At 47.8% G+C, this 26853-nt stretch overlaps 1 protein-coding gene across 1 annotated transcript; it reads left to right on the forward strand.

Annotated features, from left to right (window-relative positions):
• The first annotated feature begins 397 nt into the window (after positions 1 to 397).
• Positions 398 to 9568, forward strand: LOC146816544 (uncharacterized). Its single transcript, XM_085609524.1, has 3 exons — positions 398 to 1886; positions 5073 to 5351; positions 9449 to 9568. The coding sequence occupies exons 1-3, from the start codon at positions 930 to 932 to the stop codon at positions 9566 to 9568; spliced, it is 1356 nt and encodes a 451-aa protein (XP_085465650.1). The 5' UTR covers positions 398 to 929.
• Positions 9569 to 26853: the final 17285 nt, after the last annotated feature.

Consider the following 26853-nt stretch of genomic DNA (forward strand, 5'->3'; position numbering starts at 1 on the left):
AACAGTGAGTCCGACCCCGACAGTGTCTTCCTCTGTCACTCTCCCACTGACTTTGTGTCCCCCTCCATATCCCCTCTGTACCCACAGCACCCGGTCTCACGGATCAAACCTACAGCCTTTGGCAGCGTCGAGACGCCTGACGAACACTGTTTCTTTAACTGGGACGAGCTAGCAGCAGACCCCGCCCCCGACGAGAACGTCACAGAGACAGAGCCATCATATCCCGGAAGGCGAGGACGAGAGGTGTGTGTAATCACCGGAGCGGAGAAGAGAGCGAGAGAAGGAGAACGAGAGGAGAACCAAGAGGACCGAGCGGAGAGTATCGTGGACGAGAAGAACGAGGAAACAACCAGACGAGGAGCGGAGGTGCCGATAGCTGAGCCAGGAGGCCAACGACCCCGTGATTCGCCCCGCCACGTTTCCGAGGGAGAAGCGTGGCACCAGCAGGTACGGGCTCGTATCTCGGGTTGGGCGGGGCTTCGTAGTGTGCCTAGAAAATAAGCGCCGTACCCCTCACCGTACCCTTTCCTCACTACCTTCGTCACATAGGTTAGGAGTTTTGAGCACGGTGATCCTCCTGCACTCCCTGGGCCCCCTCACAAAATATCCTTTGAGCAAACCACTGATTCGCCTCTCCCTTCTGTCCCTTCTTCCTTCACCCCACCCTGAGGACCGGAGAACCGCCCTGCCACGAAGACCTCGACACCCTGGAGCGGAGGCAGAGAGGGAAGACGCCCCCTACCAGTCGCCGGACCCCGGAACTAGACGAGGAGAGCACCTTACCATACTATAGACCCTCAAAAGATAGAAAACGTGCACCTAAAAAGAATAAAGTACCTAGAGAAACAGCTCCTGTTTCCGAGCCTCCTTCCATCCCGCAACAAGTGGTGGAGAATGCGGGCATAAGTACAGGCATCTGTAAAGAAAAGATGGACGAACTCCTCCAGCACATTATACAAGGACAAGAAAAGTTAGGATGGGTGGTAGAACAACAGCTGAAGTCCGCAGAAGTGGATAGAGAGACCTTTAAATCTACCATCGCGGCTCAGTTAGATGGCATCCAAACGATGATTCGAGACCCTGGTACCGGACCCGTACCAACTCCCAGACCAGCACTGCCGGGACCATCCGGGATATCTCTCCAGAAATACGTAGCCGGAGAGGATCCCGATGCGTTCCTCCTGAACTTCGAAAGAGCCGCTCTAGCCTGCGGATGGCCAGTAGAAAAGTGGCCTTTCTTTCTGGCACCTTTGCTCACCAGTGAGGCCCAAGCAGCCTATCAGGTTGCTAACGCGAATGGCACCGTTCCATATGGCACCATCAAGGCCATCATTCTGGACCATCTAGGCCTGGATGCCGAGGCATACAGAGTACGGTTTAGAAAAGAAAGAGGGAGACCCGGCGAGAATCCCAAGACTTTGTTTTTTCGACTAAAAATGGCTGCCGACAAGTGGTTGACCCCGAACACCAGTACTAAAGAGGATATCATGGACAAAGTGTACCTAGAGCAATACCTGGAGGCTCTACCCTTCAGCATTCAAAGATGGTTGCGGCAGCAGCCACACTTGACCGTGGCCCAAGCCATAGAACTGGCGACCTCATACGCACGAGCCCAACCTCGGAACGCTCCATGGGAGACCGAAAAACCACCACGCCCCTCCCCGTTGAAACCAGAAAGGAAACCCCGACCTCCAGGAGAAACCCTCCCTTTAAAACCGTTCAAACCCGAAACCTACCCCCTGAGAGGACCCCAGTGTTTTGAATGTGGGACTTGGGGGCATATAGCCCGTTTATGTCCACACCGCAGATCCACCGAAGAACCCATGGAAGTGGGATACGTACCCAAGTCCGTCCTGTACAGCGCGGAACTTGGGAGTTCCTTCTACGTAAGTGTAATGGTGAATGGGAGAACAGTCCGGGCTCTTCTTGATTCAGGGTGCCGACAGTCTGTGATTCAAGGGAAGTTGGTAGAGTCCACACAGGTGCTGCCCCACTCAGTAGTAAACATCAAGTGTGTGCATGGGGACATAAAACCATATCCGGTGACTGTCCTACGCCTAGAGCTCCCGGGTGGGAATCAACATAGAGTAAAATTGGGGGTGTTAGAATCCTTGCCTGAGGAGTTGATTATTGGGACGGACAACCCCGAATTCCTGGAGCTGTTTTTTCACTCTACCCGTAGGCCGTCCATACAGACACAGAACTCCCTACTACAGCGTCCGGTCCATCCCGCGTATATCACCCCAGAACCATGGGTGGGAGACAAAAACTTTAGCTTCGCCCAGGCAAACGACCGATCGCTCTTCAATGCGTGGGAGCATGCCCACCAGTCTAAAGACGACCCTAACCCCACGTACCCTCGATTTACCATCAGAGAAGGGTTGTTATACAGAGAAGGAAATAAGGGCGAACCCCTACAGCTGCTGGTACCCTCCCCCTTTCGGGATCAAATAATGTTCTACGCTCATTCCCATCTCCTGGCAGGACACATAGGGAGTGAAAAGACGACTCAGAACGTACTTCGGCATTTCTATTGGCCAGGTATCTATAAAGATATCAAATTGCACTGTACAACATGTGAGGTGTGTCAAAAGAAGAACGTACACCGCCCTCCCCAGGTTCCCTTGCAGTCATTACCCATCATCGGGACCCCCTTTGAGAGGGTTGGCATGGACCTGATAGGACCCCTGCCAAAAACAAAGAAAGGGAACCAATACGCACTGGTTATAGTCGACTATGCCACTCGCTTCCCGGAAGCCTTTCCACTGCGAAATCCCACCACCAGAATAATCGCGGATAAAATGATAGAACTGTTCTCTCGGGTTGGGTTCCCGAAGGAAATCCTGACGGATCAGGGTTCTCCGTTTATGTCACGCCTAATGAGGGAAGTGTGTCAACTAGTGGATCTACGTCAAATAAGAACCTCCGTGTACCACCCTCAAACCGACGGCCTCGTGGAAAGGTATAACGGGACACTCAAGACAGTCCTTAAAAAGATGCTCTCAGTGAGTGGGAAAGAGTGGGACGCTCTTCTACCTTTGTCCCTGTACGTCATAAGAGGACAAACCCAAAGCAGCCTGGGATGTTCGGCCTTTGAGATGCTCTACGGAAGGCAGCCACGCACGCTACTAGAGATGACCAAAGAGGCGTGGGAGAAAGAGACGGGGGAAACCCATGGACTATTGGAGTATACCCAAGACCTGAAAAACTAACTAGGAAAATTGAGAGACCTGGCCTATGTACACCTAACCCAAAGCCAGACCCGCCAAAAACACTGGTACGACAAAGGAAAAAAATGGAGACAACTGAAGATAAATGACTGGGCGTTGGTGCTCTTACCCTCGGCCACCCGACGGTTCCAAACGGAATGGATGGGACCTTATAAAGTGACCGACACCATTGGGAAGACCAGTTATCGTTTACAAATATCCCCTAGGAAAACACAGGTATACCATATTAATTTGCTTAAGAAATGGATCGGACCTCCGCCCAAAGACGTCCACATGGCCAGACCAGCACCCGAGCCCACTACTTCTACGTTGGGGGACTTGAACATAAACGACGACATATCACTGCACCAGAGGGAGACCTTGCTCGAAACTCTGACGCCCTATGACTATTTGTTTTCGGATGTGCCTGGGAAAACATCGGCGATTGAACATCGAATCGACACTCCCCCTGGAACGGTAGTGAAGAGGAGACCCTACCGCATTCCAGCCGCCAAACGCCCGGCCATACAGAAGGAGGTCCGGGAAATGCTACGGCTTGGGAACATAAGACCGTCTCGTAGTGAATGGTCATCACCGATTGTAATGGTACCAAAGCCGGACGGAAGTACCAGGTTTTGCATGGACTTCCGAGCCCTAAATCAATTGTCCTCTTTCGATGCATACCCCATCCCACGGGTGGATGAGCTCATCGAACAATTAGGTGAAGCCAAATATATCAGTACGCTGGATCTAACAAAGGGGTACTGGCAGGTACCCCTGAGGGAAGAAGACCGCAAAAAAACCGCCTTCGCAACACCCGAAGGATTGTTTGAATTCAACGTCCTACCCTTCGGCCTGCATGGAGCCCCCGCAACATTCCAGCGGTTGATGAACGAGACCCTTCGTGACCACTCCACCTTTACCTCAGCCTACCTGGATGACATTATCATCTTCAGCCCTAGCTGGGAAGAACACCTCATTCATCTCGCTTTAGTTCTTCAAGCACTCAAAAAGGCAGGGCTACACATAAACGCAAAGAAATCCCGGGTGGGCTATCAAAAGGTAAAATATTTGGGGTACATACTAGGCCACGGGGTCATTGAACCCCAGATCGAGAAGGTCCGGGCTATTTCAGAAACACCCTTTCCCACCAATAAAAAGGAAATGAGAGCCTTCCTCGGGTTGATAGGCTATTACAGAAGATTCATCCCCTCCTTTTCGGACATAGCCTCCCCTTTGACAGACACCCTAAAAAGACAAATCACCCCTCAGGCTTTTCAGTCCCCATCCCCGGCTATGTGGAAAGCCTTTAACACCCTGAAAGGGATCATTACCACAAATCCTGTTCTGGCATCCCCCGACTACTCCAAGCCCTTCATCCTTCATACGGACGCCTCCGACTATGGGGTGGGGGCGGTGTTATCGCAACAGACGGACGAAGGAATCGAGCACCCCATCCTGTACATTAGCAGGAAACTGTTCCCCCTAGAAGTGAAATATCCCACAATTGAGAAAGAGTGTTTAGCCATCAAATGGGCAGTGGACAAATTGAGGTATTATCTGGAAGGCCACCCGTTTACGCTCTATACTGACCATGCCCCATTACAATGGATGAGCCGCAACATGTCGAACAATCCCAGAGTGTTGCGCTGGTTTCTATCACTACAACCCTTTTCCTTTACCGTCCTCCACCGTAAGGGTGTTGAGAACGGTAGCGCGGACTTCCTTTCACGACATCCTCTCCCCGATCGGGAGAATCCAAGGGGGGAGGTGTGTAACAGTGAGTCCGACCCCGACAGTGTCTTCCTCTGTCACTCTCCCACTGACTTTGTGTCCCCCTCCATATCCCCTCTGTACCCACAGCACCCGGTCTCACGGATCAAACCTACAGCCTTTGGCAGCGTCGAGACGCCTGACGAACACTGTTTCTTTAACTGGGACGAGCTAGCAGCAGACCCCGCCCCCGACGAGAACGTCACAGAGACAGAGCCGTCATATCCCGGAAGGCGAGGACGAGAGGTGTGTGTAATCACCGGAGCGGAGAAGAGAGCGAGAGAAGGAGAACGAGAGGAGAACCAAGAGGACCGAGCGGAGAGTATCGTGGACGAGAAGAACGAGGAAACAACCAGACGAGGAGCGGAGGTGCCGATAGCTGAGCCAGGAGGCCAACGACCCCGTGATTCGCCCCGCCACGTTTCCGAGGGAGAAGCGTGGCACCAGCAGGTACGGGCTCGTATCTCGGGTTGGGCGGGGCTTCGTAGTGTGCCTAGAAAATAAGCGCCGTACCCCTCACCGTACCCTTTCCTCACTACCTTCGTCACATAGGTTAGGAGTTTTGAGCACGGTGATCCTCCTGCACTCCCTGGGCCCCCTCACAAAATATCCTTTGAGCAAACCACTGATTCGCCTCTCCCTTCTGTCCCTTCTTCCTTCACCCCACCCTGAGGACCGGAGAACCGCCCTGCCACGAAGACCTCGACACCCTGGAGCGGAGGCAGAGAGGGAAGACGCCCCCTACCAGTCGCCGGACCCCGGAACTAGACGAGGAGAGCACCTTACCATACTATAGACCCTCAAAAGATAGAAAACGTGCACCTAAAAAGAATAAAGTACCTAGAGAAACAGCTCCTGTTTCCGAGCCTCCTTCCATCCCGCAACACACACCCAGAAAGAACGAGGGCTAGCAGGACCAGAAGACGCTAGATTAGAATGACCAGGGTGTTATAAAGGGTGCGAAACTCTAGGTCCAGTGGTACCAGAAAGTCAGTGGGCCCGATTCACAGAACTAACTTAAGACAAAATCCTAAACTTACTACTTTTGGTTTTCACAGAAGTTAGGATTTTGTCTTAAGTTTGTCTTAAGACAAACTTAAGACAGACTTAAGACAGTCTTAAGACAGACTTAAGACAGACTTAAGACAGTCTTAAGACAGACTTAAGACAAACTTAAGACAGACTTAAGACAGACTTAAGTTAGGATTTTGTCTTAAGTTTGTCTTAAGTCTGTCTTAAGTCTGTCTTAAGTCTGTCTTAAGTTTGTCTTAAGTCTGTTTTAAGACTGTCTTAAGTCTGTCTTAAGACTGCCTTAAGTCTGTCTTAAGTTTGTCTTAAGACAAACTTAAGACAAAATCCTAACTTCTGTGAATGCCAAAAGTAGTAAGTTTAGGATTTTGTCTTAAGTTAGTTCTGTGAATCGGCCCCCATGAGTGTCAGATTTAGGTGAATCCTAAACCAGGGTGACAAGAACTGTATGAAGCAGGGTGACCCACAACATAGAAACTAGGAGGACCAGTGCCAGAGGGATGAGGAAGACCAAACCCAAGAGGACCATTACTAGGAGGACCATGATAGAAGGGCCCACGGTCAGATGGACAAGAACAAGGTAGAATAGGCAAACCAGGAGACCAGGAGGACTTGCAGGAGTAAAATAGGGCAGGAGGATCGGGGATTAGAAGGACTAAGAAATCCAAGACTAATGGAACTAGCATCAGATACATGTGGGCCAGACAAAGGAGTAGCAGACTTAAGACCAGGACTACATGGGCCAAGGTGGCCAGGATCTGAAGGATTAGGAACCGGCAATTGAGGGGACTAGATAAACCATGAGACCCGGACCAGGGGGACAGATGAAGGAGAATTATGGTTTGGAGTATGAAGAGGTCCAGGACCGGGACCCTGTGAAAGAGGAAACCCAGCATCCAAACAAATGCAGCAGGAGTACATGGGAATGACGACTAGTCAAACCAGGAGGCACAGGGCTAAGAAGTTCTTAGACTAGAAGGAACCGAAAGTCAAGGAACATCAGCACTAGGAAAGGCAAGGATGATCTGTGACAGGACAAGTTATTGCAGAGCCATGGGGCAAGGAGCAGGAGAGCGAGGGTCGGGGGATCAGGACTAGATTGAGGAGGACTAAGAAGATCAGGACCTGAAGGGCAATGGCCAGTAAGTCCAGGATGCAAAGATAAACAGGACAGGGATTAGGAGGACTGAGGAGGTCAGAACCAAAGATACCCAGAAGACTAGAACCAGAGGACTAGGTAAACTAAAAAGATCATGACCAGGAGGACCGGAAACAAGGCTAAGAGGGTCATGAAGAACAAGACCTGGGGGACCAGGGTTTGGATTACCAAGTAGGGCAGAGCAATCATTATAAGTAGCAGGACCAGGGTGAGCAGGATCTGAGGTAAGATTGTCAATCTGCATCTGGAAGACCATGTGGAATGGACAGTGGTGGGTAGGAGGACCGGGACCAAATTGACCAGGATCAGGTGGACCCAAACAAGGAGAACCTGGATTAAGAAGCCTGGAATAATGGCTTTAGGTCCAGTAGGACTTAATGTACAAGAAGCAGATCCAAAAGAATACGGACAACTGAAACCAGGAGGACAAAGACTATGAGTGCTAGGACCCGAGAAGCAAGATTGCCCAACGGTACCAGGGCTAGGAGGCTGATGGGGAGGAAAACCAGGACAACGTGACTAGGAGCAAGAATACCACAAAGGAACAGGGCCAGATAGTCAAGGCTGGGAGAGCTAGGTAGGGCCATGATGACCAAAAGGCAAAGTTAATGAAAACAAGCTCAATAGGACAAGAAGGGCAAGGACGACCAGGACCAAGGAGACCAAGACTAAGATAGCAGGTGGGTCAGATCCAGGAGAACTAGGCCCATGATAACCCAAGCTATTAGGAACAAGACAGAGAGGATCAGAGATAATGGACTCTGAAAAACAACAATAGCATGACCGTGGCCAGGAGTGCCAGGTAGCTGAGACCAGGGACACAGGCAGACATAGTCAGAAGGAAAAGTTCTAAGAGGACCAGGAAACAAAGGACTAATGGGATCAGGGAGATCAGGTAAAGGAGGTCAGCACCTTGAGTACCAGGGCTAGGAGGAAGAGGGTAAGGAGGACTAGGAACACCAGGACCAGGATGATCACATGCTGGAGTTTTAAGCCACAGAGCTAGGTACAGAATGGCCAAGAAGATGAGCAACAGGATGGCCAGGACCAGGAGGGCTAGATAAAGGGGGGCCATGATGAGTTTGTGTAGAAACACGGCAAGGAGCATGGAGATCTGGGCCAGGAGAATCAAGACCATATCCTGGCAGGCCAATTCCAGGCCAGTGGTGCCAGGGGGGGCAGAATAAGCAAAGAAGATGAAGGCGTCAGTACCAAGACTACCAGGAGGACCACAGCCAGGAGGACCCGGACCAGCACAAGGAAGATTAGAAGACTACCAGGAGGACCAGAGCTGGGAGAACCAGGACCAGAGCAAGGAGGATTAGAAGTATCAGCACCAAGATGACCAGGAACAGGCCTTGGAGTGCTAGGGGGACCATTGCTATAGGACCAGGGCCCAGACTACGAAGTGGAGCAGAAAGATCAGGACTTGGGGGTAGCCAAAACAGGGTGAACATCAAGAGAACCACAACAGCCAGCACCAGGAAGACCAAGGGGACTGGACCTGGATGTCCTAGAGGACTAGGACCAAAATCATGAGGCTCAGAAGGAATCAAATAAAGAGAACCAGGACCAAGATGGCCCAGACCATTGTGTGCAGTGCCAGAAGGAGCACGGGGATGTGGATCAGGGCCACGAGCAGCAGGATAATCCAAACCAGGGAGACAATGGCTAGGAGAGGAAAGCCTAAGAGGGCCAGGACACAAGAGACCAGGTAGATCGAGGGAACCAGCAGTAACAAGAACTGATGTGCTAGGAATCAGATGAGGAATGTGAGAAGGATTAAAAGGACCAGGTCAAATGGATAAGGGTCAAGAGGATCAAAAAAGAAAAGGAAGATCTTGGAGAAGGGGCTTGAAAGCACCATGAAGGCCAGAAGGACCAGAATCAAGAAAATTGGGCGTGGAAAGACCCAAATAAGGAGGATCCGAAACAAAAAGACCAAGTCTAGAGTCAACAAAACCAGAAAGAGAACTTGGACTGTGAGAGCCAGGAATAGAAAGATCACTGCTAGCAAAACCAGACTCAGAATGAGTAAGACTAGGAGAACCGGACCTGAAGATTTGTGAGTAGATGTTCAGGCAAACAGTGCTAGAAGGACAATAGTAAAGAGGACCAGGGAAAGGTGGACCAGTGAGACCACAGACGAGGGGAAGCTCAAGTTACAGAGGCAAGAAGTATCAGGACCTGACATACGAGGACCCGGATGAGAAGGAAAAGGAGGACAAGGAAGGCCGGGATGAAGGAAGCCATGATGACCAAGCCGGTTGGCTAAAAGAAAGATGACCTGGACAAGGGGGAGCAGGACAAAGTGGACAAGTTAGTTCAAGATAACAATGAGCAGGAGGACCAGGATTTAGAGTATCATGACATGTTGGAGGAGGACCAGGAGAACTAGTTGGTTCAGGAGCGGGTGGACTAGGGCCACTGAGATTGGGGATCAGATGGGGGAGGATTAGGTGGACTAGTGGGATCAGAATAAGCAGGCCCGGGAATAGGACTAGGAGGACCAGAAAGGTCAGAACCAAGCAGCTACTTCCAAGTGGAGCAGGAAGATTAGGAACTGGATAGCAAGGATTGGGATAACCAGGACAACCAGAGCCATGAAGACCAATGGGACAGAGCAGGATCAAAATAACCAGGCTCCGCCCAACAGGACCTAATGAGGAGGGCCAGGGCCAGTGGACCACAAGGACCAGTGCAAGGAGAATCAGGATGACCGAATCCAGGAAGACTAGGGGCCCGATTCACAGAACTAACTTAAGACAAAATCCTAAACGTACTACCATTTTGGTATTCACAGAATGCACCTACTGCTTTTGGTATTCACAGAATGCACTTACTACTTTTGGTATTCACAGAATGGATTTACGACTACTAACTTTACGTCCGCACTCGGGCCGGAAATTCCGGCCCGGAGGCAGAGCTTCCGGCCCGGAGGCGGGGCTTCCGGGCCAGAGGCGGAGCTTCCGGCCCAGAGGTGGAGATTTTGGCCATGGCTAAATCTCCGCCACTGGCCGGAACCCCCACCTCCGGGCCGGAAGCTCCGCCTCCGGGCCGGAAGCCCCACCTCCGGGCCGGAAGCCCCGCCTCCGGGCCGGAAGCTCCACCTCCGGGCTAGAAGCTCCGCCTCCGGGCCGGAATTTCCGGCCCGAGTGCGGACGTAAAGTTAGTAGTCGTAAATCCATTCTGTGAATACCAAAAGTAGTAAGTTTAGGATTTTGTCTTAAGTTAATTCTGTGAATCGGGCCCTGTGAGTGCCAGCCTTAGGAGAACCAGGACAACTGGACTAGGTGGATAAGGGCCCAGCAGACCAGCAGGTTCAGGGTGAGGATCAACAGTACCAGTATCAGGAGGCCAGAAATTGCTAATACAGGGATGAGCCAGGAGCAGGCCCAGGAAGACCAGAGTCAGGAAAAACTACAACCAGGAGCACCAGATTCAGGAAACCAGTACCAGGGTGACCAGAACTAGTTAGATCAAGATAAGGATCAAGAGGACCGAAACAGCCCATAAAACGGGGAAATTAGAACTCGACTAGGCAGAGGACCAACACCTGAAGGCGCAGAAGAACCTGAAAGAGAAGGAAGAAGATCGAAAGCCGGTGGACACCTATATGAGTCTAGGCCACTTGTATAAGGGCTTCCTTTTTCTACATGGTTCTTATTCATGCTTCTTATGCTGCCAACCCCAATAAAAAATCAGAGCATGCAAAGTGAGTAAAAAGCCAGGATTCTTACACACTGTCCGATGAGTGACAGAAGATGCTGTCTGATGCTGGCACAGTAGTCTGAAGGTGAACCAGAGGGCATAGACACTGTGTAGTCCCGCGATCGGGACATCCAAGATGGCCGCCGTGGTGCCTCAGAAGGGCTGGCCGGTCACCGTTGCAGCAGCGCGACACGCGGATCATGTGAGCGCTGCTGCAGTAAAAGTAGGAAGAGCGCGAAACGAGGGGAGAGACGCGCTTGTGAAGAAAGAACTGCTGCTGGGGGGAGACGCGCCGAGAGAGGAGCCCAGGAGAGATGAGCCCAGGAGAGAGGAGCCCAGGAGAGAGGAGCCCAGGGGAGGAGACCTCAGAGGAGGAGAGGCAGGGGCTGACTGCGTGGGTCAGCCCGGTGACAACGCTGATCAGTCCATCCGTCTAGGGAGTGAGAAGGACGTCTGGGCTCCTTCTGGCACAACCCAGGAGGGCTGTGGCCAGATGCAAGTACCACACTTTCGGTATTTCGCAGTTGGGAGGTGGTGGGAGTTGTGAAGCACCGCCAGAGCACTGCATGCCCTGAAGCACCCCTAGAGCACACAATCACGTGGGTGTTAGGTGGAGGTCCATATTGTAATCCCTCAGCCCTCTCCTAATACTATATTTTTCTTTGTTTATTTCTTCTTTTATCGGCTGTCACTGAGGAAGACGCCAAGCATATTACCAAGCCCCGCAAACAGCCTACTGGAAGGAAGGGAGAAGGAGGCAAGCCCGATTGCGCCCAAGGAAAGTAGTGTACAGAGAAAGACTGCTTCCCTTGTCTGCGGACTATTCTGCGAACCTTTTTCCTTTGTCAGAAAGTACAGTCCTTAATAAAGAAAGCACTAAAAAGGACGAAGCCCTCCCTTTCCCTCATTACTATACCTCTGCATGACCGTTAAACAAATACAGTGGTGTCAGAAGTGGGATATTAGGTCAGTGGTTCATTATGACCCAACCCGTCACCATGGAGGCCATCATTACTCAGTTGGCCGAGGGCCAACGACATCTCCAATTGGTCATGGAACAACAAAGCCAAACAGCGCAAAAAGAAAGGGAGGCCTTCCAGACTGCCCTAAGAGAACAAGCGGCGCTAATGGCCTCTGCTCAACAAACGCAGGACTCAGCCATACTACGTCTCACAGACGCTATTTCGGCTGCCAGGGTACACCCAAATGTCCCTAGTTCGGTCTTGCAGAAATTCCAGGAGGAAGACGACCCCGACTAGTTTTTTGTGAATTTTCGAGAGGGTGGTGACGACGGCAGGGTGGGCCCAGGAGAGGTGGGGCCAATATATAGCACCCCTATTGTCTGGAGAGTTACAGGCGGCCTATCAGGCTGCCAACCCCGATGGCACTACTCTCTATCCTGACATCAAGAAGGCAATTCTTGAGAGACTTGGCTACGACCAGGAATAGTACCGGATGAGGTTCCGTAAGGAACGATGGGTAGCAGGGGATAACCCCAGAGCCCTCTACTAAAGGATTAGGGACCTTGGGAACAGGTGGTTACAGCCTGACAACGCAAAAATAGGAGAGGTCACCGAAAAAATATATCTTGAACAGTATCTAGATGCTCTTCTACCAAAAACTAGGACATGGGTAAAACAACATCCCCATCTGTCAGTTAAAACTGCTGTGGAGCTGGCATGTGCTTACCACAGGTCCCCAGAGTTCAAAGCCCAACCAACCAAGAACTCTTTTTCTCCCCAAAAGCCTACAACCAGAATAGGAGGAGATAGTAAGACATCTGCTGGAATAGTTAAACCCTTACCCAGAGCCCCGGCACCAGCCCTACCTCCACAGGCGGGGCCCCAATGTTTCCGCTGCGGGGAATGGGGCCACATTGCCCGAAACTGCCCCCTAAAAACAGAAGGAGCAGAGCCTATGGACATAGAGGTGTCACGAAGCCGGGTATTAACTACGGGCGGATCGCAAGGGCGGTATAACATGACCATTCGTCTGAATGGGAAACCAGTAGAGGCCCTATTAGATACAGGGTGTCATCACAGCATCGTCTGTAGAGAGTTGATTCCACTTAGACAAATATCAAATGAAGAAGAAATACAGGTCTCGTGTATTCATGGGGACGTACGTTCCTATCCCTTAGCAGAGGTCATCTTAGAAATCGACAGAGAACCACAGGTCAAGAAAGTAGGAGTAGTACCGGTATTGGTGGAGAAAGTCCTATTAGGTACCGATTTCCCAAACTTTGATGAATACGTGGCCAAATTAGCAAAGGAAGCCTCAGACCGAGACTGGCTGAGAGAAGCCCCTTTCTCTGTGGTAGATATACAAGGCACCCCAACAAAGGTTAACAAAACAAGGGCAGAAAAAAGGAGAGAAAGGGAACGCTACAGGCAGTGTTCCGAATCGCCTGTCACATGTTTTCTTTCTTCCCCAGAGGGTGAATTTATGCCAACCCGGAGTTTCAGGGCAGACCAGAGAGAAGACAGCACGTTAGTACACGCCTGGAAACAAGCAGCAGAACTGGAAGACCACAAAAAGTTAGGCCCTTATTTTCGTGTCAAAAGTGGTCTTCTCTATAGGATTTGTGATTCTCCTACTAAACATGTGAACAGTTAGTTGTCCCCATGGCTTTTAGGGAACAGGCTCTGCATCTCGCTCATAACCAAGCTGGGGGTGGACATTATGGGCAGGAGCATACCCTTAAATATCTGCTAGAGAGGTTCTACTGGCCAGGGGTTTACAGAGAAGTGTCGAGGTTCTGTGCCTCCTGTCCTAGATGCCAACTGATTAATTCATCAACTGATAGAAAAGCCCCTCTCTACCCCCTACCTATTATCGATGTCCCGTTTGAAAGGGTTGGTATGGATTTGGTAGGCCCCCTTCCTCCCTCCGCAAGAGGCCATCAATACATCCTTGTACTGGTGGATTACGCTACCAGATATCCCGAGGCTATTCCCTTCACCAGTACTACCACTCTCTCAGTAGCCCAAGCCATGGTTTCCTTCTTTTCTCGGGTAGGGTTTCCTTGTGAGCTACTGACCGATCAAGGAACACCGTTCATGTCCCGTCTTATGAAGGAAATATGCAACTTGCTCAATGTTCGCCATATCAGAACAGCCGTCTATCATCCACAAACAGACGGCCTGGTTGAGCGATACAACAGAACCATAAAGCCCATTCTTAAGAAAAACATCAGTGAGGGCGGGAAGGATTGGGACCGGAAGCACCCCCTTGTCCTTTTCGCCATTAGAACCCATGAACAGGCTTCCACCGGATTTAGCCCTTTCGAACGCCTATTTGGTCGAAAACCCCGTACACTGCTTAATATGGTTGCCGAACAGTGGACAGAAGAGGAGGATGAGAGTAAGCCTCTTCTTGGGTATGCAGCATCCCTAAAAAACACCTTATCCACTTTATGGGAGCAAGTACACAGTAATTTGGAACAGGCACAGCTAAAGCAAAAGATCATTATGATAAAACAGCCAAGGCTAGGTGTTTGAACGTAGTGGACAAGGTATTAATCCTCCTATCATCGTGTGAAAAAAAATTATTAGCGACTTGGCAAGGGCCCTACACAGTAAAGGAAAAAGAGACCCCTGTCCCCTATAGGGTAGATGTTCCCCACAAAGGAAAAGAGGACCAACTCTATCACATTAACCTACTGAAAAAATGGGAAGACTCTACACCTTTGACTGGGGTTGCGGTTAAACACGTCACCCTCACAAGACCTCTAGAAATCGCTTTCCCAACTTCCCCGGAGACCACACCAGAGAAACCCAACGTTGGGGACAACCTAACGTCCCACCAACAACATCAGCTGTACGAGCTCTTGGACCACTATCCAGGGCTGTGCTCTAGTATGCCTGGCCGGACATCCCTAGTGCAACACGATATCAAAACAGAAGGTGGGAAGGTAATAAAACTCAAACCCTATAGGATTCCTGCAGCCCGACGACCGGCTGTACAGCAGGAGGTGGAAACCATGCTGCAAACAGGTATTATTGAGCCCTCTCAAAGTGAGTGGTGCTCCCCGGTAGTCCTTTTACCCAAACCCGACGGTAGCCTTTGCTTTTGTGTAGACTTTCGTCAACTAAATACCCACTCCAAGTTGGACAGCTATCCCATGCCCCGTGTAGATGAATTGGTGGAACGCCTGGGAGGGGCAACGGTGATGTCCACTATTGATTTAACCAAGGGGTACTGGCAGATACCTCTCAGCCCAGAGGCCAAAGAAAAGACAGCCTTCTCCACACCTTCCGGGTTGTATCATTTTAATGTTATGCCCTTTGGTCTTCACGGTGCCCCCGCCACCTTCCAAAGATTAATGGACGTCCTCTTAAAACACCACTAACCATACGCTATGGCGTACCTCGATGACATAATTGTCCACAGCCCAGACTGGAACACCCATATGTCGCACTTAAACCAAGTTTTCTCCACCTTGTGCCTGGCAGGACTTACACTCAATCCCAAGAAAACCACATTAGCAACCAATCAAATAGAATATCTGGGTTATACCATCCGAGCTGGCACGATACGCCCGCAGCATAACAAGGTAGAAGCAGTACAGAACATACCATGCCCTAGTACCAAGAAGGAAATAAGGGCATTCCTTGGGTTGGTGGGATATTACTGACGATTCATACCCCGATTCGCAGACATAGCTAGCCCTCTTACCGACTTGTTGGCCCAACGACACCTCGACAATAAGCTAGAGTGGACAGAAGCACAAGAAAAGAGTTTCCATACCCTAAAATCCCTTTTGTGTACCGCACTGGTATTAATGTGTCCAGACTTTGAAAAGCCTTTTGTCTTGCAGACAGATGCCTCATACAGGGGAATCAGGGTGGTTTTGTCCCAGCCAGACTCTCAAGGGTATCTTAAACCTGTGTTATACCTTAGCAGAAAGCTCTTTCCCAGGGAACAACATTATGCCACTTTAGAAAAAGAATGCTCCGTCCATCACCACCCCCTTTTGTACCGCTTTGTTCTCCATAAGTTGGCAGGGTATGCTCAGACGTGAGTCCCTTGCTCACTTTGCCACTGGATTCAAGCAATCCTGGCTGAAGACGGCTGAAATGCCAGAAACTGGTCCTAGGAAGCTTGTTTCCAGTTCTGGGAAGGCATGACTTGGCAGTTCGGGCTGGACTGTTCCCATGAGGCACAGGGTCAGACTGATTTGCATATGGCCATGTCTGAACTGGGGTGGCAGAGTGGGCTAAAGAACGGTGATGGATCAAACCCAGATCTGTTGACTGGGTGTGAGTGTTTGATTGGTTCTGATGCTCCGTCCATCACCACCCCCTTTTTTACCGCTTTTTTCACCATAATTTGGCAGGGTATGCTCAGACGTGAGTCCCTTGCTCACTTTACCACTGGATTCAAGCAAGCCTGGCTGAAGACGTCTGAAATGCCAGAAACCGGTCCTAGGAAGCTTGTTTCCGGTCCAAGGAAGGCATGGCTTGGCAGTTCGGGCTGGACTGTTCCCATGAGGCACAGGGTCAGACTGATTTGCATATGGCCATGTCTGAACTGGGGTGGCAGAGTGGGCTAAAGAACGGTGATGGATCAAACCCAGATCTGTTGACTGGGTGTGAGTGTTTGATTGGTTCTGATGCTCCGTCCATCACCTCCCCCTTTTGTACCGCAATCAAATGGGCCATCAAGGCACTCCAGTATTATCTGTTAGGTCGCACATTCTTTTTGATGACAGATCATGCCCCCTTAACCTGGTTGGCCTCTCATAAAGACACCAATCCCAAAATCCTTCGATGGTTTTTGTCCCTTCAACCCTTCTCTTTTCAGACCCTGCATCTAACTGGCAAGCATCAAAAGAATGTGGATTTCCTATCCAGATGTCCGGTCTCAATATGGCCCGAACGTCCATACTCAACGGAGGGGCAGTGTAGTCCCGCGATTGCGATCGGGACACCCGAGATGGCCGCCGCGGTGCCTCAGAAGGGCAAGCCAGTCACCGTTGCAGGAGCGACATGCGGATCACGTGATCGCTGCTGCAGTCAAAGTAGGAAGAGCGCGAAACGAGGGGAGAGACGCGCTTGTGAAGAAAGAACTGCTGCTGGGGGAAGACGCGCTGAGAGAGGAGCCCAGGAGAGAGGAGCCCAGGAGAGAAGAGCCCAGGAGAGAGGAGTCCAGGAGAGAGGAGCCCAGGAGAGAGGAGCCCAGGGGAGGAGAGCTCAGAGGAGAAGAGGCAGGGGCTGACTGCGGGGGTCAGCCCAATGACAATGCTGATCTTCCATCCGTCCAGGTAGTGAGAAGGACATCTGGGCTCCTTTTGCCACGACCCAGGAGGGCCGTGGCCAGGGGCAAGTACCACTCTTTCGGTATTTCGCAGTTGGGAGGTGGTGGGAGTTGTGAAGCACCGCCAGAGCACTGCATGCCCTGAAGCACCCCTAGAGCACACAATCATGTGGGTGTTAGGTGGAAGTCCATATTGGAATCCCTCAGCCCTCTCCTAATACTATATTTTTCTTTGTTTATTTCTTCTTTTGTCGGCTGTCACTGAGGAAGATGCCAAGCATATTAGCAAGCCCCGCAAACAGCCCACTGGAAGGAAGGGAGAAGTAGGCAAGCCCGATTGTGCCCAAGGAAAGAAGTTTACAGAGAAAGACTGCTTCCCTTGTCTGCGGACTATTCTGCGAACCTTTTTCCTTTGTCAGAAAGTACAGTCCTTAATAAAGAAAACACTCAAAAGGACGAAGCCCTCCCTTTCCCTCATTACTAGGCCTCTGCATGACCGTTAAACAATTACACACTGAAACTTGGGAGAGGAGTTTAAAGGTGGATGGCTGTAGTCGTAGAATAGGTTTGTAGAAGAGGAATTTATAATACTTAGTTACAAGTTAAGTTTCAGGTAAGTAGGTAAGTAAATAGAACATAGCAGATAGCCCCACCAGGAGCAGTGTTGTATTTCTATTATATTTATTAGTTTCTGACCGTGTGGAACTTAAAGGCGTTAATGTTCCATGTTGTTATTCAAAGCGGAACATTCTCTGTATGGTCAGTTAATCCTCTGACCAGCTGGGAAGTGTCTTTTCTGTTTGCTCCTCCTTTAAATAAAGGAGGTGTTTCTTTCCTGCTCGGCGTGGTCCTCATCTTTCTTTACCACAGATTTTGGTGATAAACTTGCCAGGAGGAGTGCTGGTCAGGAGGAGTTCTGTAAGAACCACTGATATACTCAGGTGAAGTTCAGTTGGACAACAGAAACGGACAACACCATTTAAGGAAGTAGCAGTTCCTCCCAGAATAGTCTTGTGAAGTTCCCATGCAGCCATTCTACACAGCGAGTCCACAAAATTTCTTACCACAAACTGGTCTTCCGCTTATACCATGGAAAGATTGGATATTTGAAAATTATTTAAATACTTTAGATGGAGAAGAGTTTAGCCCAGAGAGGAAAAAAGCACTATTGATCAGCACATTGGGTAAAGAGGGTCAACGTATTTTTAGATATAGAATGGGCAACCTATGCCTAATGAATATAAATAAGCAGTTCACAGATTAGAGGCAAGGTATGCTAAGGAGGAAAATCTAGTTATGAATCGTTATAAGTTCTATACCCAACATCAAAAAACATGGAGGAGTCCATTGATGAATTCATAGCTAGATTGCGAGAGCTATCCATTAAGTGCACGTTTGGTGTCATGATTGACGAATTGGTTAGAGACCAATTGATTGTTCAATGTAATAATAAGAAGATCCAAGAGAGACCTTGGGCAGCCAAAAATCCCTCGTTAAAAACTGCTATTGAATTAGCCAAATTGGTTGAACAATCTGAATGTTTGCTTGAAAGAGTTAGAAAGGTGTAACCATGGACTTGAGGTGGCTGCAATATCAGAAAATTACATCTTTTAGGCGTGTACACTAGGCTGAGTCCCAGGGTGTGCAGGTTCAGGGTGTGTAACAGATGTGGGAATAGTGGACATTCTGCTGATTCAAAATTTTGTTTAGCGACTAACCAAGAATGCTTAAAGTGTGGGCTTATTGGACACTACACCAGGGTGTGCAAAACCAAAATACATGGCAAGGTGGCCATAATTCAGGACCAGGTTGGTTTGGGAAGTGAGCAATGTGACAGAGTCCTTAGCATTGATGGTGATGGAGAGTCAGGAAGGAAGATAGAAGAAAGAATAGGCCTAGAGTCACATTTGTGGTGGATGGATGAAGTGTGACACAATAATTCCAAAAAACATTTCTGAGTGTGAATGGAAAGGCAGAGCTTTGTTGCCCAAAGATATGTCTCCTGGAGGTTATTAAGGGGAGTTTATAGACATCGTTGGGTATTTTGAGGCGGACATCATGTTTTTCAACAGATCCACCTGTGGCAAAGTGAAGGTAGCAGAGCAGGGACCTCGGTGGGTTCTTCAATATGACCTTCATATCATAGTTAATCCCAGAGCACCCACACAGGTTATGGTAATTGAAGAGGAATGTTTAGGAAACATTTTGAGAGGGGCGGATGTGGTGTTTCAAGAGAATTGGGGCACCTAAAAGGGTATCTTCATAAAATTGTACTGAGAGGGGATGCAGTACCTGTACAACATAAGTTGAGAAGGGTGCCTATAGTGGTCCGAGAGGAAGAAGAAATTAAGGACCTTATAAGGAAAATGTTGGATGGTGGTGTCATTGAACCAGTGGAGGCTTCTTGTTGGGTGCCTCCAGTGGTGATCACGAAGAAACCTGATGGTCAACTCAGGTTTTGTGTGGACTTGAGGCAGCTCAATCGTTGTGCGATTGCTGATACTTTTCCTTTGCCAAACATCGGGTAATTGGTCTCCAAGTTAAAGGATGCTAGATTTTTCTCTAAATTGGACCTCATAAGTGCCTACACTTAAATAATGCTGCATTACGAGTCCAAACATTTTACGGTCTTTATCATCACAGAGGGAACTTTCAAATTCACATGCTTGCCTTTTAAACTGTCATGGGCGGCTAGTGTGTTTCAACGTATGGTGACAGAAACTTTCAAAGGCATTGAGAATGCAGTGTATTTGCAGGACAATATCTTAGTTTTTGGAAAAACTGTTGAGGAACACAACCAGATTTTGAAATTAGTCTTGCGCAGGATCGCTGAGGTGGGTTTGACTCAGCGCAAAGAAAAGTGTTCATTTCTGGTTGAACAAATTGAGCACTTGGGGTATACAATTTCTGTGATGGGCATTGAACCAAAGAAAAGTTTGCTCCGTGCTATTGAGTTGGCTCCTGCTCCTGTTGATAAGGAACAGTTGAGGACCTTCATGGGCTTGATTAAATACTATTCAAAGTTTGTAGAAAGTTTCTCCAACAAGACTGTATGTTTGAGAGGTCTGCTCAAAAAGGAAACTAGATTTGAATGGGGGAAACAGCAAGAGGAATAGTTTACCAACATAAAGAAAGAGATTTGTGGAGTAAACGTTTTAGCAACTTTTGATGTGAAACTCAAATCCATCATCACTGTTGACGCCAGTACCACGGGTCTAGGTGCCATCCTTTCTCAGAAACATCTAGGGAGTGAGAGAACGGCGGCTTTTGCATCCAGAACACTTACTTCTGCTGAACAGAATTATTCTGTAAGAGAAAGGGAGGCACTGGCTACGGCCTGGGTAGTGGAGTACTTTTGCACGCACGTGTAGGGTTCTTACTTAGGACAGATCACAAAACCCTGGTGAAAAGTTTGTCCCCTGGTGGTGCTGGTAAGGGTTCAGCTAGATTAGCAATATTGGCTGCCAAACTCCATGAATATCAGTATGAAGCTAAACATGTTCATGGTTGGAGAAACTCACAGGCTGATTGTTTAGCCAGACTGTCTGTGGATTGGAGAGTTGTTGACGGGCCTTCTGTATTAAATTCTGAATATGATGGTGCTGTTGCTTCTGTGGAAGATGTGGTCATGTTTGGGGAAGAGGAATTCACTGCTGAAGAATGGTGTCAAGAAATGAAAGTGGATGGTGTTCTTAAGGAGGTGATGGGCTTGGTAAATCTAGGATCTAGGCGAGAGAGTTGTGTTGCTGTGTCGGTGCATCCTTTTGTTAAAGTGTTGGATGAGTTGTCTCTTTGTGGTGGGTACTCAAACTCAGCACTAGGGTACTCACCCTACACACCGTACTAAGGTACACCACTTTACAACTCAGCACTGGGGTACTTAACCCCACAACACAGTACTCGGGTACTTAACCCCACAACATCGTGCTAGGGTACTCAACCCTACAACACCGTACTAAGGTACACAACTTTACACCTTAGTACTGGAGTACTCAACCCCACAGCACTGTACTAGGGTAGTTAACCTCAAAACACCGTACTAGGGTACCCAACTCTACACATCACACTAGGGTACAACCAACCCTACAACTCTGCACTAGGGCACATGACCCTACAATCAAAAGCCATAGTACACTGCCCTACCACACGCACACAATAACTTTGCACACAAGACATACAAAGCATAGTAAGACATACAACCCTATGCCACACACCTTGAAAGACTCGGGCTATAACTCTAAACACCCATAAAAGCATGGCATAATATCTAGACAGAAATCCCAAAATTGCCTCAAGAAACACCAACTCAGCATGGAATACCAACACCCAGCATAACAGTAAATTCAAATCCGCACTTAACGTCTACATATGAAAGCCACCCCCCCATACACCACTATAGAGAGTAAAAGTTGAACATCCACAAAGCTAATAATCATACTTGCACACATCAACACTAGCAGAAACAACTTATGGCATGGAACAAACAAGGCAGCATAATGACAACAGATTTAAAAACCAAAGTAGTAGAGCATCATCAGTAGGTTGGAATGACAAGTATTAAAAGTACCAGAAAAATTCCAAGTTCTCCTGGTGAGCGATATCTCACCCACATAACATTTTTAAAAAAGAACAAGATTACACAATTGGTTAGCTTTAATATGCCGCAAATGGCATCTGGTCTGAATGTCAGTAACCGGTTATCTGCTGAAGTTACTGACTCATCACGCGTTGCCGAGGACTGCCACATTATCTCACACACGTTACAGTTTTTCCTATATAGTTTATTTCCTGCTTTGTCTACTTGTGCGGTAACCCAGAGCTTGTTACTTCTTCATGCATTAACGTGTCACTTCGCAAACTCCCTCCAGAAAAAAATATAGTGCGGAGACTCGCCTGTAGGAAGGTTGCTCCAAACAACAGCCTCAGCGCAGCACAACGTCGTGCTCATTGTAGCTTCCACAGAATACCTCCCAATTGACTAAGATGGCCATCATTGCCTCGCATTACGTAAGTTTCATAAAGAGGTGGAGGTTGTTGCAAACAGTCATTTCTTCCTACTATGACGTTATTCTCCCTGCACTCACCACACCTCGCACTTGCCTCAGTGAACAGGCTCTTCACACAGCACCAGTGGTCGACCTCGCGAGCGAATGAATCCATGGTGATTACAAATGTTGCACACTTGTGCGTGTGCACAGGTGACTCAGTTAGTTACTAAGAGGCTTGCTCGTCCAAACACGTACTGCCTTCAATTTTTACAAGACGGTTACGAACCGCTCATTGCACTACTCCCCACGAAACTTTCAAAAGCAAAAAAATAAGTAGCTCTCAGCTTGAAGGACGCTGCTGATGCAGCGCGGAGGACAAGATTTACATATTCTCCTTATGTCACAAATTCTTATTCACAACAGCTCATTCATACACTCATTCATTGGTGGGGCCCATAACACCAACACACTCGTCATTCAATGAAACTCACTCGAATCTGTACACAGGAGAAAAGCGCTGAACATGTGGGTACCTTATTACCTATCAAGATTAATTTGCTTTACAAAAAATATACACATTATACATATACATCTTCAGAATCCTGACCTTAATATCAAGGCACTCCACCACTTGGTCGATGGACCAATTAGTTGGACTGGTTGATGGTGAATTAGAACCAGCTAAAACACAATTAAAGCCTAGGAAACATTTGATATTTCCTGTAATTAACTAAAGAACCACAAACTCATTTCTTATTATTTCAATTATTGTTTATCTAATAGATTTCTTTACGTTTGCATTTATTAACTACAGCTCATAATCTCAAATCTTTTTGTTTTATTAAAGAGAAATCAAACATTTAGTAAATAGACATGAATTTAGAAAAACGCAGTTAATTAATTCCCAATTTGCAAACGACGATGGCTTCTGATCAAAAAGAGAGTTATCCGCATTCTCAGGTACAACTCCCAGGACAGGCTGTGTGACCCACAGCAAGGGATCAAACCGTCAGACAAAATTATAGGATGCACTGCAAACTTTCTCCCGAATGCCAAATAAACCCAATGCAAACCAACAATTCGCCACCAGCTCAATGCAACCCAACGCCATGAACGATCAAACCCAATTGATGACACCCAATGGCGGATGAGGGCCTCTTATACCCTTTTTCCGTCTTACTTCATGCTAACATGGTAACATTTAGGGGCAGAGAAAGCACTCTGATCGGACAGTTCAGGGTCATCTGTAGGTTATTGAAAGTTTACCAGCGCAAAACTGGTTCTTCATGATGCCTTGGCCTATGGAGGCGCAAATTGTTAAGTTTCGTTCTGGCTCCCAGGCGAGAGCAGCGAATGTAACACTTCAAGGTAAAAAAAAGTCATCTTTTCACAGGTTCTGTATTGTCCTTTTGGCTGTTCCCACATAGTCATCTATTGGCTTGCAGTCAATTTCAATTCCTGTCCTTGGTAGGGAACGCGGTGTCAGAAGTTCAGGTCACATGGTGATCTCCAGAGCCATCCTGGCATGCGCAGAAATCATTGCGCTCACATGGTGGCATCTGCTTCAGAGAAAGCCATCTTGGGTACTGCGGCCTAGTAGGCCTGAATGCCAACTTAAGCAAAAATAGACATAACAGTAATTAAAATATAGAAATGAAGATGCCAATGCTTAAACTCACACTAATCCCATTATATATTAGTATTTTCCTAGCTGTAGCAACATTTAAAGCAATGATACTTACCATTTGATGATTTTAAAGCACTGACATAATAATATTAGCCTCCGTGTCTTTAATAAAATCCAGATTTTCTGCCCAACAGGCTGTGAAAAATCTAAATTTTAAAGCACTGACAATCACAAAGTAACATAAATCATGCAATTTTTCTATTTCACCACAATCTAAGATTAGTTTGCGTACCATAGTTAATGTATTAATTGTTCTGCCATGCAATTAGCAATTTACTCCCACGTGTATCTCGTGTTTATCAAGGTGCAAAGGTTGATTAATAAATTTTCACTGCAAACATGTTACTTAAATTAATTTTAGGAATGATTACGTAATTAATTTCATGCAAAGTAGAGAAGGTATACAAAATTTTGTTTTACCTGCTCCCTCACTGCACCAGTATAGTCGGATCACACACAATCAGTTTTGCTCTAAACACCCACAAAATACTCAAAAAGAGTGCCCTCAAGCCAAGTGTTTTAAGATCATCGCCAAAATCTGTTGTAAAGTAAGACCACTCCGGACACTTCTATGCGGTTAGAAATGTCAACTTTATTAAGAGCCAGCAGCGTAACAAACACTTCAGAGCTGACTAGTCGAGTAGCTGACACAAGCAGAATGTTAGAGCTTGAACAACACTAGAATCCACTAGGGGAATTCTAGAAGGGTAAAGGAAAGAGGACACAAAGAAAGGGCTAAGGCATGACACTTAACTAAACTGTATAACGTATAGGTATAACACCAAGCAGGTTAAACATCCTAGAGATTCACAGCTCACAAGTGTGTCCATGAGAGATAGGCCATCACTGATTCAACTACACACTGCGCCGGCCTGTAGAAACAACGTGGGAAGTAGGCAAGGAAGCTTGGTAACATAAGTTCAGCAGATCCCTTGATGTAGAGAGAGTCAAACGCCCCAGGCTCAGGCTGTCCAGGTGATGGGGGGCACTGGTGGGGCTAACCAGGGTGTTCCTTTTCCTTCAAGCTTAAGGTTTCTTAGTTCCAGTTTCTTCAGGAAGTTAAAATACAGTCTATCTTCCACAGCATGTAGGTTCTTTCTTCAAATTGTTGGCTAGTGTTGTAAAGGGTAAAGGAAGTCCATGTCGTCGTAGAACAGGTTTGCAGAAGATTCATTTATTATACTGTAAGTTTCAGGTAAGTAACTAGAAGATAGCAGATAGCCCCACCAGCAGCAGCCTCCCTGGTGATCACCCTGCACGCTCCAAGTGACACTCAGCACATCACCTGGCACCCATGTACTCTGTGACATCACCAAGCATTCAGCATTCCACTCATTACTAAGAACTACAGAACTCTTCCTGGCTGAGCAGTACGGAAGGTGTAGCTAAGGAAAAGGTATGGCAACATGCTTCTTATGCTACCAACCTCAACAAAAAATCAGAGCATGCGAAGTAAGTAAAAAGTCAGGATTGTTATGTCCTATGAGTGGTAGAAGATGCTGTCTGATGCTGGCACAGTAGTCTGAGGGTGAACCAAAGGGCAAAGACACTGAAACTTGGGAGAGGAGTTTAAAGGTGGATGGGTGAAAATGAGCGTGGTCTGTGAAGGATGGCAGATTGGGTTTGAGAAATTCAGATGGCTGAAGTCAGGAAAAATGGTCAGTGGCTGACACAGGAGTCAAGGGGCTATGGACATCAGCAGAGGGGAGCTCAGGATCGCAAGAAGGGTCTGGTGAGCAGAAGAGGGATGATGGAGGCTCCAAATAGATTGCCTCAGATGGCCCAAAGAGAGATTCTGCCATTCCATGTGTGTGCAGTTGGTATGTAGCAAGTGTTTGTTGAAAGAAGACGGTGTGTGATGAAAGCCTGTTTACAGATGTGATGGAGAGTAGATACAGCTTCCCTACTCAGAGGGCATATATTGACTGCATCCCTGTGGATCGAGGTTGGAAACCCAGAACTAAATTTAAGGAGAATAGAGAAAAGGCTACACAAAGAAATTCAGTAAGTTCCTTTTTAGCAAAAGGCTGCTGATTAGTTCTTCCTGAGTGACTACATGCAGTGGATTGTAGGAGTAAGGGGAAGGCAATGGATTTTCTTGTTAACGGTGTCAGAGGGCTCTTGTGTTCTATATTCTACATTGTATTTTATGCAAGAGATTTGCCTGCGCTCATGTTTATTTTTGTAGACCTTGCTTCCTTTCCACCTGTCTTTGTATATGAGTGTTCTGGCTCGTTGTGACAGTTCACTGGAGACAGCTGGAATGGAAGGAAGGTCACATAAGATTGCCTCTTTGTATCCGGTGTTTCAACCAATAAAGCTTATACTTTAAAAGCTTTTACTTTACAAGGGCTGCCCTTTTGTCTCTGTTTGGCGACTGCTCAGGAAGGCTGGTGACGGCCAGGTGCTGAGATCTCATGCTTCCTCGTGTGCTTGTTTTGGATTTTGGATACTTCTGCTTAGAGACAGCGCTATAGCTACTTCCATGACATCCATCACCTAGCACAAGGGCTGTGTCTAATCTACAGGCAGAAAATGATAATTGAAAGAGAATCACCCCAAATCAGTTCTGAAACCTCAATATCGGATCCAAATCCCCGTCTGGAAAATGAGTATTAAAATGGGACTGTGAAATGATCAATCCGTAGGTCACAAGAGTGGAAGAAACAAAATGTCTCAGTTTATTCAGTGTCTTATTTCCTTCAATATCTGTAATAAAAATCTCTGCGAGTTTCTTTTCTTCTGTGTCTTTGATGCCTATATCTCTTTTTCCGATTTACTGAGAAAATTAATTCATAATCCAATGACATTTGGTTCAAGTAATTATAGTCCCATTCCTTTGCTTGTGGCTCCTCGACACAATACTTCATCTGATGGCCTGACAGAGTTGGGGCCATCGAAGGAAGCTTTTGATAGTGTCTACCCTCTATAGAGTAAAACCTGGCTGTAAGGGACAGGAAAATAAATACTCACAGCATGTGGGACCAGGAGCTTAGTTGTTTTTAAAAAAACATACTCCCGGTTTCAGAGTTTGTTTTT

Source organism: Triturus cristatus, chromosome 6 (assembly GCF_964204655.1).
Source record: "Triturus cristatus chromosome 6, aTriCri1.1, whole genome shotgun sequence".
NCBI classification, from domain to species: Eukaryota; Metazoa; Chordata; class Amphibia; order Caudata; family Salamandridae; genus Triturus; species Triturus cristatus.